Genomic DNA, 17,303 nt, shown 5'->3' on the forward strand with positions numbered 1-17,303 from the left:
GTGAGTGTGAGAAGTGTAGATTTACTTATTTGAAGTCAGAGTGTAATTCCATCTTAAGGCCTTCATGTAACTAAATGTGTTTAAAAAGTGCAATTAATGGCAGTATGTTTATCATTCATCATAACATTGAAAGGCTACTGAGTTTTGTAACAGTTCCAGTTTCCATATTTTGTAACATTGAGGAATAATGTAGATTTTTGTATGTATTTTAAAAAATTTGAACTGTATGCCTTCCTCTCCCTGCTTTTTCTTTTCCTTCCAGAAACAAGAGTACAAATTCAAGAGTCCGTGAGAGGAAAAGATGTTTTCATCATCCAAACAGTTTCAAAGTGAGTAGTTGTCTAGCAGAAATGTTGCTTTTTGGGTTTCTGTTTGGGCATGAGTATTTAGAATAATAAGAGTTGACTCAACAGGAAGATTTGTAATAGACTTAAAATTGGTATATCTTAGCTGGTTTTTCTGACATAACTGCTGACTAGTATGTGTTCTTTTTTTTTTTTTTTAATGATGTACCATTTTCTTTTACATATTTATTCATTTATTTATGATTATACATATTTATGGAGTACAGAGTTAACTATAAGTATTTATGTACAGCATGTGGTCAAACCAATATTATTACCATGTTCATCATTACAAATTATAATTACTCTTTGTGTCCCTTACTCAGTCCCCCTTTCCCACTTTCCGTGTTCTTGATGGGTGGAAATACCTAGGTATTGGAGTAGAGGGTCTTAGAGGTAGTAGAACCTATTATGTTTCCTAATAATAGCCAGAATTTTGTAAAATTTGCAGGGTAGCACTTGTAGTCTCTCCCCCTCCAAAGAAGAAGGTTGGGGGAGGGGAGTTTTCTTAGTTGAGGTTCTAAAGCTTTTATTGCAGATGATTTAAAAGTGGTCAGCATTTATTGTTTTGTTGCATAAATTAAATGAGCTGAGGAGATAAAATACTGTACTGAAGGAATGTGTTATTCCTGTCTGGTGTGACATTTGACATACATGTATTCTGGGAATTGTTGTGGTCACAAGTGTGTAAGCTGGGTGTAGAAGATTCAGTTCAGTGAGACTGTCTGCACTACTTTTCAATCAGGTGCCACCCTGAAAGGGAAACCCTGGTTTCCATTGTGCATTGTCCACAGCTGTCTCCAGATGCCTCTGTGTATGAAAATTCTTCACTCAGAGATTTTTAATAATGTCTACAAATTAGTTTGTATAGTGCATCAGTTTTTAGCTCTGAAAGTCTGCAAATTGCTGTCTGCTGAATTTGTATATAAACATGCTGAATTTGTGTTTATATATATCTCTATAAGAAAGGGAAGAAGAGCCAAATTTCAGGGTAGTTTAGTCTTGGAATGCAAATATTTTCACCTAAATTTGGGCATGTCTCTCCTGGTCTTCAGTCATCAGGATGAAATCACAAAACCCTTTGAGGAGGTAGCAGGAGCCTGTCATTACATCCTGTCCCTCTGGAGAGTATGTGTGCCATGAAAGAGGAAGGGTGTGGCTGGCCTTTCCATGGTGCCCTGGCTTTACTTTCTGCAGTGACACTTGGGATCCTCAGGAGAACTGGGCACAGGGGCACTGCATACTGCTGCTCTCCTCTTTCCCAGGCGTGCCACAAGGCCAGGGTGCTCGTGGAGGACTCGCCTGTGCCCGTACCTCACCCTTCACCTCCAGCATCAGGAAGGGAAGGTGCAGGCACAGAAAAACCTAGGCTGCTTGTACTCCTGGGTGTCTTCAGTACTTTTGTTTCCGCAGAGACAGGTGTGATTCCATTGAATAAATGGACAGAGGTTGCGTGGATTGCCAAGGGAATAAGTAGGCACTAAAGGCCCTATTGGACTTAAAATTCAGGACTTCAGAAGGGTGATTCTGCTAATCCCCTCTATTTTCAAGTCCTTCCTTTTTTTTTTTCTTTTTTTGTTTCAATACTGTTATCAGCCCCTACCTTTTGTTAGTTTCTTATTCTTCTAGTCGAAACCACTCAGCATCCCCTTAATTTTCTTTCTGTGTCTCATTTTGTATTGTTCCATATGTGCCATAGGAACTCAGAGGTCCTCAGTCTTGTCCAGGTTGCAGAAAGTCTAGACATCATGGTCTTCTTATGAAATACCATGAAATAGTTAGCATTGAGATTTGGTGTTGTCAGATACATCATATACTTTATTTTAGTAAAAGCTAGGGGTAGACACTAAAAGTATAAGAAAAATGTTAAATTAAGGAAATTCTGTCCATGAACTGAAGTTTCCTGTTATTCAGACAGCTTTCATATTTGAGTTGCGTGGTAGAAAGCTTTGTTTCAGCTCACAGACATTGGTGCTCCTGGGGGCGTGGTTTCAGAGCCTGAGTGACTTGGCACTCACTTTTTTTTTCTGGCAGCTGGCCAGTACAGGGATCCAAACCCCTGACCTTGGGGTTATAAGGCTGCACTTTAAGCAATTGAGCTAACCAGCCAGCCGTACGCTTATCCTTTGTAAAAGTCTATTTAACTCATCAGATGTCAGGCTTATTGTTAGTAACAGAGAATCTCTCTCCCAGGTGTTCTATGTGTTCATTCACTTGTTCTTTCATTAACAAATATTTACTGAACGTCCACTATAGTCTAGTTACTGTGACAGGTGTGTGCGATGCATTAATGATTAACACAGATAAAGATCTTTGTCCTTGTGGAGTTTAGTCTAGTGGAGGAGGACATAGTGAACATAATAAATAGGTTATCTAGTATGTCAAAAGATGAGTGCTTGGAAAAAAAAAACTTGGCATGGCAAGGAATTGGGAGTGATGGTGGTGAGAGGGTGGAGAGAGGTGGACAGATTAAGCCTCATTGCAGAGGTGGTATTTGAGCAAAAACCGGAGAAGGTGAGAGAGTGAGCCAGGTGGCTGGGCAGGGAGGAGAGCGTTCCAGGCAGTGGGAACACCTAGAGTAAGGCCCTCAGTGGCAGTGAGCAGCCCATGGGAGGTGTATTAGTCTGTTTTGTGTTGCTATAACAAAGTACGTGGAACTGGGTAATTTATAAAGAAAAATGAAATTTATTCCTCACATTTTCTGAGGCTGGGAAGTCCAAAGTCCATCTGGCATCAGTGACCCAGGGGTCTCACATTACAAGATGGTGGAAGCAGAGAGAGCAGAGAGAGAGACAGACAGACTCTCCTGTTCTTTAAAGGCCTCAGAACCATGCCCCTGACCACAATTTTTAATCCATTCACCTCTTCAAGGCTCCACCTTTCAACTACCATAATAGGATTTCTCACCCTCTTAACAGTCACAGTGGGGCTAAGTTTCCAATACATAAAACTTGGGGAACAGTTCAAGCTCCAATGAGTTTTGGGGAGACATAATTCAATCCACTACAGGAGGGCTGACCAGGGTCACATTTAGCAGGCTGAGAGGGACGTGGAGCAGGACGGGGATGTTGGGGTGGGTGGGACAGATCATGAAGGGCCCAGGAGTCATTGTGAGGCCTTAGGCTTTTGCTTTGGAAAAAGTCAGATCTTCCACTTCAAGGTCAAGCTGGCTCTGCGTGGAGCTGCTGCACTGTAGGGGATGGCAGGAGGAGCGGGAGCCCTGCGCAGCAAGCCAGCACAGTCACCTAGTGGTGCAGGGAACATGGCTCAGCCCCAGGCACAGCAGTGCGGTGGCGAGACCTGGAAACTTTATGGATAAGAGAGGAGTCAAGGATATCTCTAAGGCTTTTGTTCTGAGAAAAGTGGAGGAAGAGTGTTGACGTCACCTGAGATGGCAAAGGTTTTCTGGTGAAGCAGGCTTTTGAGGGGGAGGAGCAGTTCAGTTTGGAGTATGTTAAGTTTTGAGACATCTTAACAGACATTTGAGTGGTCTTGTCAAGTAGCAGTTGAATTAGATTGTTAGATTGGCATTCAGACGAGAAGCTTGGACTGGAAATATAAATTTGAGAGTCACCAGCATTTGTAAAGCCGAGAAGTTGGTTGAGAAACCTAAGGGATGTGGAGAGACAGAGGGAGAAAAGGACAAGTGAACAAGTTTTAGGGCAGGAGGTTGGGGAGAATAGGGACCAGCTAAAGAAGCCAAGGGAGACAGGAGACCAGAGAGGGGCACCCTGGAAGCCAAGTGAATAGAGTGTATCAGGGATCAGGGGTGAGTACCTGTGTCAAATGCTGCTCAAGAAGAAGGACTGAGAATTGAGTGGTGGATTTCCCCTTGTGGAGGCCACTGATGACCTCGATGAGAACAGCTTTGGTGGTGTTTTGAGGACAAAAGCTTCATTGGAATGTGTTGGGGAGATGATGAGTGTAGATGAATTAGAGATGGCAAGTGTAGACAGCTTTCTTGAGGTATACTACAAAGGGGAGCAAAGAAATGGGGCATAGGGAGGGTGGTTGCAAGTCGTCATTACATCAGTACAACAGAAGAGGTGACAGGTGTTTGTATCAGCCAGGGAGTATCAAATTGATGGTGGAGGTGGAGAGGGAGGATTATTGGAGCAGTGTCTTCAGTGGGTGAGAGGGGGTGGGGATTAGTTTGTGATTTGGAGGGATTAACTTTAGGGTAACTTTTGGCGTCTCTGGCTGATGACTGGGGTGGGCCGATTTGCAGGGTGCAGATACAGAGGCGGAAGCTGTCTTCTGATGGTGTACTTTTCCTGGTGAAAAAGGAAGTAGAGACGTCAGCTGAGAGGGAATGTGGGGGGAGCTAATGGAGACCTGAGAAGAGAAGAATTTATTGTTTTTGTTTTGTTTTTCATTTTTTTGAATTTATTGGTTTTTTTGTGTGTCTTGTGCCTTAAGTGTTGACAGAGGCATGAGTGGCATACTGCTAACACTTCATTGGAACAGGGAAACATCATGAAGTGTCTTATCTGTTCCCTGATGGCGTTTTCTGTGTCTTGGTTTCAGGGATGTGAACACCACCATCATGGAGCTCCTGATTATGGTGTATGCATGTAAGACCTCTTGTGCCAAGAGCATTATTGGTGTGATCCCTTACTTTCCTTACAGCAAGCAGTGCAAGATGAGAAAAAGAGGCTCCATTGTCTCTAAATTGCTGGCCTCCATGATGTGCAAAGCTGGTAAGAAAGAATGGCGATGTGACAGTTGGGAACCTGGGAGTTTTATTTTTATCTTGGACATAGCAAAGCCTTTACTTAACTAAATCAGAATGTTGAGCAGAGTGAAAACAGTGCTGCACCTTCTAAAGACAACTAACTCCCTACAACACAGAGGTAATTAGAATGACTTATGTTTTCCATTTTTTTCCTAAATTCTTTGTTTAAAAATTACATTGAAAGACAATTTACAATCATATTAAAGTTATTACGAAAGAGGAAAAGTCATTCTTAACCCTACTGCTGAACTGTTAACACAGCAACTATTTTTATTTTAGCCTCTTCCCTTTCTTAGGACAGATAGGCATATTTTGTTAACCATATATAGGAGGATATGTCAAAAAGTTTGCGGAAAAAATAGAATTAAAAGATCATATTAATCTTTTCATGAACTTTTTGAAGACCCCTTAATATTATTAGTGTTATGCACTTTCAGGTAGCATCCTAAAACTATTCTCCTTGTTTTTAAGTAATCTTTATAGTTGTTATTGTGTATGTGTATCTGTGTATGTGTGTGCACTTGTACATGTGTGTATATAATTATAGAAGGTACATATCACAGAGCATTGTACATAGAGGAAAGAATAAAAGTCCTCACATCACTGCATTTTAACACAGATACTTACTGTAGAATAAATTTTCTTCTCTTTTTCTTTTTTTTTTTTTTTAAAGATGACCGGTAAGGGGATCTTAACCCTTGACTTGGTGTTGTCAGCACCACGCTCACCCAGTGAGCAACCAGCCATCCCTATATGGGATCCGAACCCATGGCCTTGGTGTTATCAGCACCACACTCTCCTGAGTGAGCCACGGGCCGGCCCTGTAGAATAAATTTTCTAATGTAGCATTCCAAAGTAGTCAAAAACAAAACAAAATTTTGAAAAACCCAACCCCCAGTAACCTCACCAGTATTTCTGGTTGAAAACACTGTGACAGGCAGCTCGTGAAGGGAGCAGGCTGGCTCATAGAGTCTTCTGGAAAGGTTCTGTTCTTTGTCCCAGCCTTGCTACTGGATGGGCCGTTGGGCTCACTTTCTTGCTCTTCTGGGCAAGTATTCTTTCTAAAATTTTTTGTAATGAATTTTCTTTACCCTTTTCTGGTGATCGTTTCAAATATCATTTAAGGATGCAATAGGAGTGAAGGTTCTTCATTTTCTCCAATTTCCAGGCTAGGGGAGAGAGAGAGAGAGAGAGAGGAGAGAGAGAGAGAGAGAGAGAGAGAGAGAGAGAGAGAGAGAGAGAGAGAGAGAGAGAGAGAGAGTGTGTGTGTGTGTGTGTGTGTGTGTGTGTGTGTGTGTGTGTGTGTGTGTTTTCTCTTGGCAGCTGGCTGTTATAGGGATAGAGCCCTGGACTTTGGTGTTATCAGCACCATGCTCTAACCAACTGAGCTAAACGGCCGTGTGTGTGTGTGTGTGTGTGTGTGTGTGTGTGTGTGTGTGTGTGTGTGTGTGTGTGTGTGTGTGTGTGTGTGTGTGTGTGTGTGTGTGTGTGTGTGTGTGTGTGTGTGTGTGTGTGTGTGTGTGTGTGTGTGTGTGTGTGTGTGTGTGTGTGTGTGTGTGTGTGTGTGTGTGTGTGTGTGTGTGTGTGTGTGTGTGTGTGTGTGTGTGTGTGTGTGTGTGTGTGTGTGTGTGTGTTTTCTCTTGGCAGCTGGCTGTTATAGGGATAGAGCCCTGGACTTTGGTGTTATCAGCACCATGCTCTAACCAACTGAGCTAAACGGCCAGACTTCTGTATCTTAAAATTGGGCCCATACCCACTAAGGAAACTTCAAGGAGATATAATCTGCTCTAATAGAATTTTAGAGACATTTCTGTATACATATCATCTTTGCTATTTTGAGACTTTGAATTAAGATGAAAATCATGGATCTCATAGTACTAAAACAAAAATGAAGGTGCTGAGTTTTTTTTTTTTTTTTTGATGGGAGAGCAATTTTAATAGTAATTTATTATATAAGTATATAGTACTCATTTCATACAGCATGACTTGTTTTTAAACTATGTGCTTATGTCGGCTTTATTTTCAAAGGTCTGACTCATCTTATTACTATGGATTTACACCAGAAGGAAATTCAGGGCTTCTTCAATATTCCTGTTGATAATTTAAGAGCATCTCCCTTCTTATTACAGTATATTCAAGAGGAGGTGAGGTCAAACTTTTAACATTCTGATTAAGGTTGAAAAATATTTTTTCAGTTCCTTTCACTGTCCCTAAAGGATTTAAACTTGATGTATCCTCCTTAATGTACTATTGTCCTTTATAAATGCTTTTCAGTATATTTTAAAATTCTTAATCTGCAATTTATTTCTTTTGCTAAGCTCTTAAAATTGCTTTTTTTGTTTTTTTCCTGGACATCAGGTACCTAAAATTGGACTAGTTGTGATCATAACAAATAACTTACTTTCGTCATTGGTCCATGCATAGTCCTGGCCTTTTTTATATATATTCATCTGTCCAGCCTATCTCTCTGTTCATCTGTCTGTAGTAGTCCACACCCATGATCCTACCACCCAAGAAAAAACTAGAATCATCATCATAACTTCACATCTGCACATATAGTTCTTCTCTGTCCCATCCCCCACCCAAGGAAACCACCACGCTGAATCTTGTTTCATCTTTCCCTCGATTTCCTTTTTATATATTTTTAGCTCATCTATGTATGTATTAGTCAAAATTATATAAGTATGTTTTGATTTTTAACTTTGTAGAAGGAAACTGTGTAATCTTTTGGGAATTCTTCATTAGACATTATGTTAGTAAGGTTCATGATGCATGTGTCTGAGATTCATCCATGTTGTCACAGTTCATTAGATTAACTGCTGAGAAGAGCTCACTGTGCAGCTGGATCACAGTTGACCCACCCTTTCTCCATACGGGTTATTTCTAGGTTTTTGCATTATGATAGCGCTATGAACACTCTTGTGTGTGTCTCCTGTGGTACATGAGCAAATGTGTATCTTGGTTTTATACTTAGAATGGAATTGCTGAGTTGTATGGTGTGTGGATGTTTAATTTTCCCAAAGCAGTTATGCCAACTTACGTTCCCAACAGCAGTGAATGAGATATCCTGTGGGTCTGTCTTTGCTTCAATACTTCTATTATCAAATTTTAAAATATTTGTCATTGAATACCTATGATATGATGTCTTGTCACTTTGATGGAGATAGCTCTGATTACTAATGAAGTTGAACATCTCTTCATACATGCTTTCTCTTCTGTGAAGAGGTGTCTAATAACTTTCGTCTGTTCTTCTATGGTTTTGTTTGCGTGTTTATTACTGAGCTAGAGATTCTTTTTCATTCTTTTTTTTGGTGGCTGGTTGGTATGGGGATCTGAACCCTTGACCTTGTTGTTACCAGCACTGTGCTCTCCCAAGTGAGCTAACTGGCTAGCCCCTTCATTCTTGATTGTAGTCATTTTTTGGTATTTGTTTCACATATCTCTCTCGGTTTGTAACTTATGTGTCTTTTAGTTTTCTTTGGGGAATGTTGATATGCAAACATTTAAGTTTTTTTCATAAGGTGAAATTCACATAACATAAAATTAGCCATTTTAACATGAACAATTTGGTGGCATTTCATACATTCACAGTGTTCTGCAACTGCCACCTCTATCTAGTTCCAAAACTTTTTCATACCCCAGAAAAATATCTTGTACTCATTAAGTAATCACTCCTCATTTCTCTTACCCTCCTCACCACCTCCATCTCCTGGCAACCACTAATCTGTTTTCTGTCTCTGTGGATTTGCCTATTCTGGATATTTCATATAACTAGAATCATAATATTACCATTTTGTGTCTGGATTCCTTCACTGAGCATAATGTTTCCATGGTTCATCCATGTTCTAGCATGGATCAGTAATTCATTCCTTTTTATGGCTGAATAATATTCCATTGTGTGTATATACACCACAGTTTATTAGTTTATGTGTTGATGGACACTTTGGATTGTTTCCACCTTTTGGCTATTGTGAATAATGCTGCTGTGAACATTTAGGTGTAAGTTTCTATGTGGGCATTATGTTTTCATTTCTCTTGGATATCTACCTGGGATTAGAATTACTTGCTCATATGGTAGTCCTATGTTTAACTTCTTGAGGAACTGCCAAACTGTTTTCCACAGTGGCTGCACCATTTTACATTCCAGCCAGCAGTGTATGAGGGTTCCAGTTTCTCCATGTTCTCACCAACATTTATTTTCTGATTTTTTATTATAGCCTTCGTAGTGAGTGTGGAGTGGTATCTCATTGTGTGCGTGTGTGGTTTTGATTTGTATTTCCTTAATGACTAGTGATGTTGAGCGTCTTTTTGTGTATTTATTGGCTATTTGTATATCTTCTTATTTGCCCACTTTTAAATTGAGTTGTCTTGGCCGGCCCGTGGCTCACTCGGTAGAGTGCGGTGCTGATAACACCAAGGCCATGGGTTCGGATCCTATATAGGGATGGCCGGTTTGCTCACTGGCTGAGCGTGGTGCTGACAACACCAAGCCAAGGGTTGAGATCCCCTTACTGGTCATCTTTAAATTGAGTTGTCTTTATACTGTTGAGTTGTAGGAGTTATCTGTATATACTGGATACTAGATTCTTCTGAGAGATACAATTTGCAAATATTTCCGCCCAGTCTGTGGGTTGTTTTTTCACTTTCTTCGTACTGTGCTTTGATGTACAAAAGGTTTTAATTTTGATGAAGTCCTATTTATTTATTTTATTTTGTCATTTGTGCTTTTGCAATTTCTAAGAAAAGATGTCATATTCAAGGCCATGAAGATTTACCCGTTTTATTCTGATACTTTTATAGTTACAGTGCTTATATTCAGGTTGTCAAACCATTTTGTGTCACTTCTCCCACAGGGTGACAGAGACACAAAGGATTACTCAAAGCCCATTTCTTCTGAGCAGTGAGAGGCCCCAAAGGGGTTAATTTTCCAGGAACCCTCCAGAGAGAGGCATTCCTCCTTGGAAAATAACACCAACACCGAACTAGAGTCTTCTCTCAGTATTTATTCTCCAGGCAGGAAAGTTACAGAAAAGGAACATAAGGGGTTACAAAGAGAACAGTAAGATTATTGTCATGGCAACAATCATTAGGCTTAGCTGCACCAAAGACATCTGCCCTTAGAGCCAGCAATTTTGCTGTGTTACAATTCTTTATCTACAACAGAGACTTCAGCCCAGGGAAAGTTTCCTGTCTTTTGCAAACTTAACATTTCTATGTGTAATTCTAAAAAGTTAGGCTATACCTGAAACTACAGGGCCTTGGAAGCTAGGCCCTGTGAAATATATTTGCCTTATTAATGTTAGTATACTCCACCATTTTGAATTATTTTTTTGTCTGTGATGTGAAGTAGGGGTCCAACTTCATTCTTTTAGAGATGATTGAAACAGGGTCCATAGAATTGGAGATTTAGTAGGGGCTACTAATGCAGAAGCTTCCTACCCTTTTGGGGTGTGGTGTGTCCTCCAGAAACTCTCCATCAGGAATGATCTCGTTTTTTTTTTTTTTTTTTTTTGGTGGCTGGATGGTACAGGGATCCTAACCCTCAGCCTTGGTGTTGTAAAACCATGCTGTAACCAACTGAGCTAACTGGCCAACCCTCAACTTCATTCTTTTGCATGTGGGTATCTAGCTGTCCAACACCATTTGCTGAAGAGATTATTCTCTCCCTATTGAATAGCTTTGGCACCATATGGTCAAAAATCAATTGACCACAGATGTTTGGGTTTACTTCTGGACACTCTTGGTCTATATATTTATTCTTATGCCAGTACCACACTCAGTTTTGATTGAAATTGGGAAGTATGAGTCCTCTAACTTTGTTTTTTTTCAAGATTGTTTTGGCTGTTTCAGGCTTACAGTTCCATGTGAATTTGAGAATTGGCTTTTCTGTTTCTATAGAAAAGGTCGTTGGAATTTTGATAGGGATCGTATTAAATCTGTAGATCACTTTGGCCAGTATTGCCATCTTAACAATATTAAGTCATCCAACCGTAAACACAAGATGTCTTTCTGTGTATTTAGGTCTTCTTTAATTTATTTCAGCAACGTTTTCTAGTTTTCATGTACAAGTCTTTCACTTCCTTGGTTAAATTTATTCCTAGGTGTTTTGTTCTTTTTGATGTTATTGTAAAAGGAATTTTTTTTTAGTGTCCTTTTTGAAATGTTCATTGCTAGTGTATAGAAACACTACTGATTTTTGCTGTTGTTTTGGCAGCTGGCCAGTGCCACTACTGATTTTTGGGTGGGTATACCCCGCAACTCTTTTGTGGTAGTTTGTTTGTTGTGCATATTGTGTTTTGTAGATTCTTTAGTGAATGGAGTTATTTTGACCTCTTTCTTTCTAATTGGTTTTTTAAAATTTCTTCTTCCTGTCTAACAGCTTTGGATGAAACTTCCAGTACAGTGTTAAATAGCAGCAGTGAAAGCAGGCATCCTGATCTTAGAGGAAAAATGTTTAGTCTTTCACCATTGAGTATGGTGTTTGTGTGGGTTTTTCATAAATACCCTTTATCATATTGAGTAAACTCACTTCTGTTTCTGGTTTTCCGAGTGTTTCTTATCATGAAAAGGTATTGGATTTGTCAGGTGCTTTTTCTGTATCCATTGAGATGACCGTGGGTTTTTTTCCTTCATTCTGTTAATGTGCTGCGTCACATGGATTGATCTTCTCATGTTGAACCACCCTTGCATTCCAGGTGTAAATCAGACTTGTGTAATTTTAATACAGTCATATTTACTATTCTTTGGCATGAGTTAGCAGTTTTGTGGCTTATTATTTAAGAAGTCTTTTTAAATTTTAATTTATATTGAACTTAGCCAATTTGCTTTTAGGAACTGTTTTTCTCACATCAATTGTTTCTCTCTTTACTAACTTTTCCTGACATCTTTTAAATACAGTATTATAAAAAGAAGTTCTCGGGAAAATTTATTCAATTAACTTTTTTCTGGTAAGAGTATGGGCGTTCCCTATCCTCGAGCAATTAATATAGGCAGGCCCTCATAATGAAAATAAACTTAAGTATTTTTAAAAGAGAAAAATGTAAAATACTCTGTTTTCTTTAAAGTTATACATAAGGAACATAAAAACTGTAATAAATTTAGAAAATAATATAGACTGTAGTTTTACCTGAATCTTATTCTCATTTGAGGGAAAGAGAAAGTGAGAGGGAAGATCAGCAAATGTCTTGCTGGGGAAGGAAAAGAGGTCCAGGCAGACAGAAAAGAGTGAGAGGGCAAGAGCTGAGTGTGTAGGAGAATGCAGTCCAGTTAACACCCACCCGGATGGAGAACCTGTTCCTTTGGAAGAAATGCAATAGTCAGTATAGACTAGTGGGCTGGCTGGTTCACTCAGTTGGCTAGAGCCCAGTGTTGTAACACCAAGGTCAGGAGTTCGGATCCCGGTACCAGCCAGCTGCCAAAGCCAAACAAATGAACACAGACTGGTACAGGCTAATGTCCACATCTGTGTTTTTTTGTGATGTTTCCACTCAACACACAGGCATGTTGTATGTCAGAGTCTCAAGATATCAATGTCAATAGCACGTCTTGAGGGGCTCCCTGTAGGCCTGAAGAGTGGAGGCTGGAGCCCCTGCTGCTTGCCAGCGGGTCAGGCTGGGAGCTTGACCCTAGTCATTGCCCATCAGTATAGACTTCTGCTTCAGTACTTGAAAAATCACCAACTTAGGTTTCGTTATTGGAAGAAAGTCAGGATTGAGTTCTCTCCTATGATGTTTGTAGTTCAGCAAACTAGGGAAATGGTTCGTTGTTTTTAATGCTGAGCTAACATTGATACTCCAAACATTGTTTTAAAATTTTTTGTCCTTGGGCCGAGCCCGTGGTGCACTCAGGAGAGTGCGGTGCTGGGAGCGCGGTGACGCTCCCGCCGCGGGTTCGGATCCTATATAGGAATGGCCGGTGCACTCACTGGCTGAGTGCCGGTCACGAAAAAGACAAAAAGTAAAATAAAATAAAATAAAATTTTTTGTCCTTCATTCAAAAAGATTTTAAAAGCTATAAAGAATTAAATACTATGTGGGAGCTCATTGTTAAAAAGGAATTTCTGTTGTATTGCCTTTTAGTAGTATACTTATCTGTGACGCCTTTTGTTTTCCTGTGTTAGAACTTCTTAAGGCAAGGGTAGAAAAATCATATTTCACTAAATCTAAGATGCTGCAGTCAAGGTTTACATTATTTGATGTCACCAAGAAAGAAGGAAACACTGCTGATTATAGTATGACACATGCCTTCATGTCACTTAAGATCTTATTCTGCACATTTTGATGCTGACACTTTCCTATTTGACAACTCATACTTTCTGTTTCTCTTGAGTTTGTCATTGGAATTTATGCACCTTCTGCTAGAGTCAGAAGAAATGTTCCGGTACTAGGATGCTCATTGCCTTGAAATTTTTGTCATGGTCCTCCCTTCAGTTGCATTGCTGGGCATGTGTCAGGCAGCCTTTTTCAGAGCCTTTTCAATTCGTTCCTTTTCACAGCTTCAACCACTGGTAGGGATCTTCCTTTCTAAGGTTTCATAAAGCATTTGATTGTTGCCTTGCAAGAAAATATGGAATTGCAGTCATTCCTCCAGTGATGAGTATTTGATTCATGAATATTAAATTACCCCCTGCTGCTCTCTTCCTGTGTCTTTCTGTACGTAGGAAGAGTGTATATGATAACTTTTCATTTTAATGAAAAGAATGATAGTGAACTCTTTCTGGAGACATTTTGAATGGCAGTTAAACCCAGCCTGAATAGAACCAACAGTGCCCGTGACTCATTCTAAGTGAGGAGCGTAGGAATGCTGTGGCCTCCACGTATGTGAAGGGAGGAGAAAGCATGTCCTGGGTGCTGGGGCTGTAGCAGCTGTGGGAGACCACCAAGTATGAGACATCCCAGTTTCACTGATAATAAAATATGACAAAAACTGGTTTGACATTAAATGTCATGTGTGTTTTTTAAAAATTGTTGAATATTGTGGTAATAGTCCTAGTAATCATTGGTCTGCACCAGCATTTTTTACATAATGTGAGTAGTAAATAAAATAAGGGGTCACAAGTGTTTTTTTATGGTGTGTTTGTATAGATCCCATCCCATCTCACCAGCTTTTTATACAGGAAGTTCTAGAGTTATCCTCTTTCTGGTTCTAGAGTTGTTTGTTTATTTTTCTTCCTGGGTTGTCCCCCTGAGTCTTTATAGCAAGCCACTGTCTTTGTCACAGAAATGAGATATGGCACGGAATGGGACAGGGTAGGGTTGTTGCAAAGGAACATTGTGGTGCAGGGCAATTTGCTTCTTTGTGGTTCCACATTTCCACCAGTAGTACATACGAGGGCACTTCAAAAAGTTCATGGAAAGATTCATATTATCTTTTAATTCTGTTTTTCCACAAACTTTTTGAAGTGCCCTCATATGACACTACATGCTTCCCTGTGTCCTTCCTAATGCTTAACATTACAACTTTGAAAAAAATTTGCCAATTTAATGGGTAAAACAATACTATATTACTTGAATTTGAGCAAAATTTCCCCCACCTGAAGTTCTACTTGTCTTAGTTTATCCTTTTGCATGTGGTTTTGAAGTTTCATTGTGATGTGTCTGCATGGATCTTTTTTCCAGTCCTCTCACTAGTTATTCAGTGGGTCCCTTTTGTTCTCTGGGAATTTTTTTCTGTTTGAATATTTCATCCATTCTATTTTTTATTCTTTTCCTTTGGGACTTGTTAGATCCTGTAAATTTTGGATCTGGTCTCTATAGTTTAAATTTATTATTTTAGTTTTTGCATTCTTGTATATAGCATTTTGGGAAAATTCTTTGGCTTGATTCTTGCAGGTTCTTAAGCTGTGTCCATTCTGCTGTTCAGTCAGCCAGCTACTGAGTTTCTTATCCAAACCATAATAACTTCCTCTTCCTAGATTTCTTTTTCGTTCTTTTTAATAACAACTTTTTATTTCCTTGTATGGTACAATTTGCTGTTTACTCTGAAGAGACAATAGACCTGTTTTTATTATAGAGTCCTTTCTTTTAAGTCTCCTTTCATTGATTTTATTAACTGTTTCCTTGGTTGTTATATCTTCTCTTGGCTGGATTTGGTGCAGTTTGATGAAGTTTGATGAGGTGAGAAATGACATGAAAACAGTTTTAGAAGGACTTCCAGCAAAAATAATGAAAGTGTCTAAATGAACATAGATTTTACTGCCTTACTCCCTGAGAGTGTTGGATGATTTTAGCTTTCCTATAGACATATCTGATCCATGTGATTATGTTGGATGCTTATGTACTAGATCGTTCTTCAATTGAATCCATTTTTTGGGCCGACCTGTGGCTCACTCGGGAGAGTGCGGTGCTGATAACACCAAGGCCACGGGTTCGGATCCCATATAGGGATGGCCGGTTAGCTCACTGGGTGAGCATGGTGCTGACAACACCAAGTCAAGGGTTAAGATCCCCTTACCGGTCATCTATTAAAAAAAAAAAATGCATCTGTTTTTTGTTCATTTACTAAATATTTGTTATTTACTACTTATGTGCTAGGCATTGTACAAGGTGCTAAATGTTGTTAGCTGCTTATATTAAAATTCATTGACATAATTGTGAGAAAAAAAGTAGTAGGAGTATATTTGAATGAAATGGTTAAGGTTCAAGAACATAGCTTGAAAATATTGTCAAGAGTAAGCTGGAAACAACAAACCATTGCTCAGCTTAAAAATAGCTCTATCTTCTACACTCTCAGAGCTTGATAATCTTTGATTATAATCATCATTGGCACAGATTACTAAAATTTTTAACAGTGAAAAGACTCCGAAGCAGCTGATATTTTTATTGATTTGTTTTTAAAGGACCCTTAATATCTTTTAAAAATAGTACTGGGCTGATTGTCCTTTGACAAATTGGTTTCTTTAACACATCATGACTGCAGTATGTTCAGTAGTCATCTGTTTGGACCATGCTAATTTGGAAATTGACAATTAACTTGGATTCAGACTGGATGGATATCATCCTTGTACTATGAAATAACATGTAATTGAGATTCATGAGAGGACTTCCTATTGACTTTATAAAAACAATTTTATACTGTGTTATCAGTATTTTCTGGCACAGAGATATGAGCTAATCACTTATATCCCTACTTTCTTCTTAAAAAAAGTCTGTGGGGCTCACATCTTAGTAATACTTTTTTCCTAGTTAGGGGTTTCTTCATTTTCCAAAGGAGAATTTTACTTTGAACTTCTTCCTTTTTTTGTAGAACTCCCAAGTAACCAGATGACATATTTGAGTCTGTTGGAATGTTCCTTTTTATTTATTGTAGGAATAGCCTCTTAGAACCATGGCAGTAATCTCCAACCTCTTCTCTGTCACAGATCCCAGATTACAGGAATGCGGTCATTGTAGCCAAGTCTCCAGCCTCAGCCAAGAGGTAGGTGGGACCTCATGACTACTCCTTGGATCTGCTTCTAGAGCTGTTACCCCTGATTGAATCACAGGTGTTTAGCTGTGACTGGACTTAGTGTGTAACTAGGATTGCACTTTAGTGGTCCCCAGGGGTTCCCACTGGTATCCCTTATTTTTCTTCCAAGGTCTAATATTTTAAGATTATTCTGCCAGCTCCACTTATTAAGTAAATCTTTTAGTTTTCTCTTTTTTTTCCTCAGTTATAGTCCATGACTGCCAGTCATATGTCTCAACCAAAGCCCTCCAGTTTTGGGAATACTGATCTAGTGCTTCCCTCACTCCCAGATTGGCAATCTGGCATTTAAAATACTGGCGAGTGTACTTTGTAGTTGTTTACTGCCTTGTAGTCAAAGAACTCAGTAATTTATTAACAGAATTGTATCCAGCTGAGAGGCCACTTATCCGTATGTGTTAAAAGGTGACATTTTACAAAACAAAAACACCCTGAGATGTACATATGGGGCAGCCCTGAAAGAGTCAGTAGAGCAAGTTACATGTAACCTGGAGTAATTGATGAGTCAGTAATACAGTACATTAAATTGTATTTTGGCTGAGAGGATTTCATATACCAATGTTTTATGGAGAAGCCATTGGAGAGGGAAAGAATAAAATCACATGTAGGAATAAAGGCTTTTTCTTAAAAAAGCCCTTTTAAAATTGTTTTTCAATTGAATACATTTGCTCACTGGATTGATGTTGAGTCCTCTGGAATGAAAGAAAGCCACCCTGGCCCCTGGCGCTGTTAATTTTGAAAAATGAAGAAGAGCTTGCACA

The 17,303-nt window shown here is 39.3% G+C and overlaps 1 protein-coding gene across 4 annotated transcripts in view; it reads left to right on the top strand.

The window, feature by feature from the left end:
• PRPSAP2 (phosphoribosyl pyrophosphate synthetase associated protein 2) overlaps positions 1–17,303 on the top strand; it is a 49,888-nt gene that overhangs the window by 9,605 nt on the left and 22,980 nt on the right. For all 4 annotated transcript variants that reach the window (XM_063110303.1, XM_063110304.1, XM_063110306.1 and 1 more), the window contains 4 exons: positions 263–329; positions 4,872–5,044; positions 7,108–7,223; positions 16,439–16,494. In XM_063110303.1, coding sequence (XP_062966373.1) covers positions 263–329; positions 4,872–5,044; positions 7,108–7,223; positions 16,439–16,494 — 412 coding nt within the window. The remainder of the gene's footprint in view (positions 1–262; positions 330–4,871; positions 5,045–7,107; positions 7,224–16,438; positions 16,495–17,303) is intronic.

Source organism: Cynocephalus volans, chromosome 10, assembly GCF_027409185.1.
Source record: "Cynocephalus volans isolate mCynVol1 chromosome 10, mCynVol1.pri, whole genome shotgun sequence".
Taxonomy (NCBI): domain Eukaryota; kingdom Metazoa; phylum Chordata; class Mammalia; order Dermoptera; family Cynocephalidae; genus Cynocephalus; species Cynocephalus volans.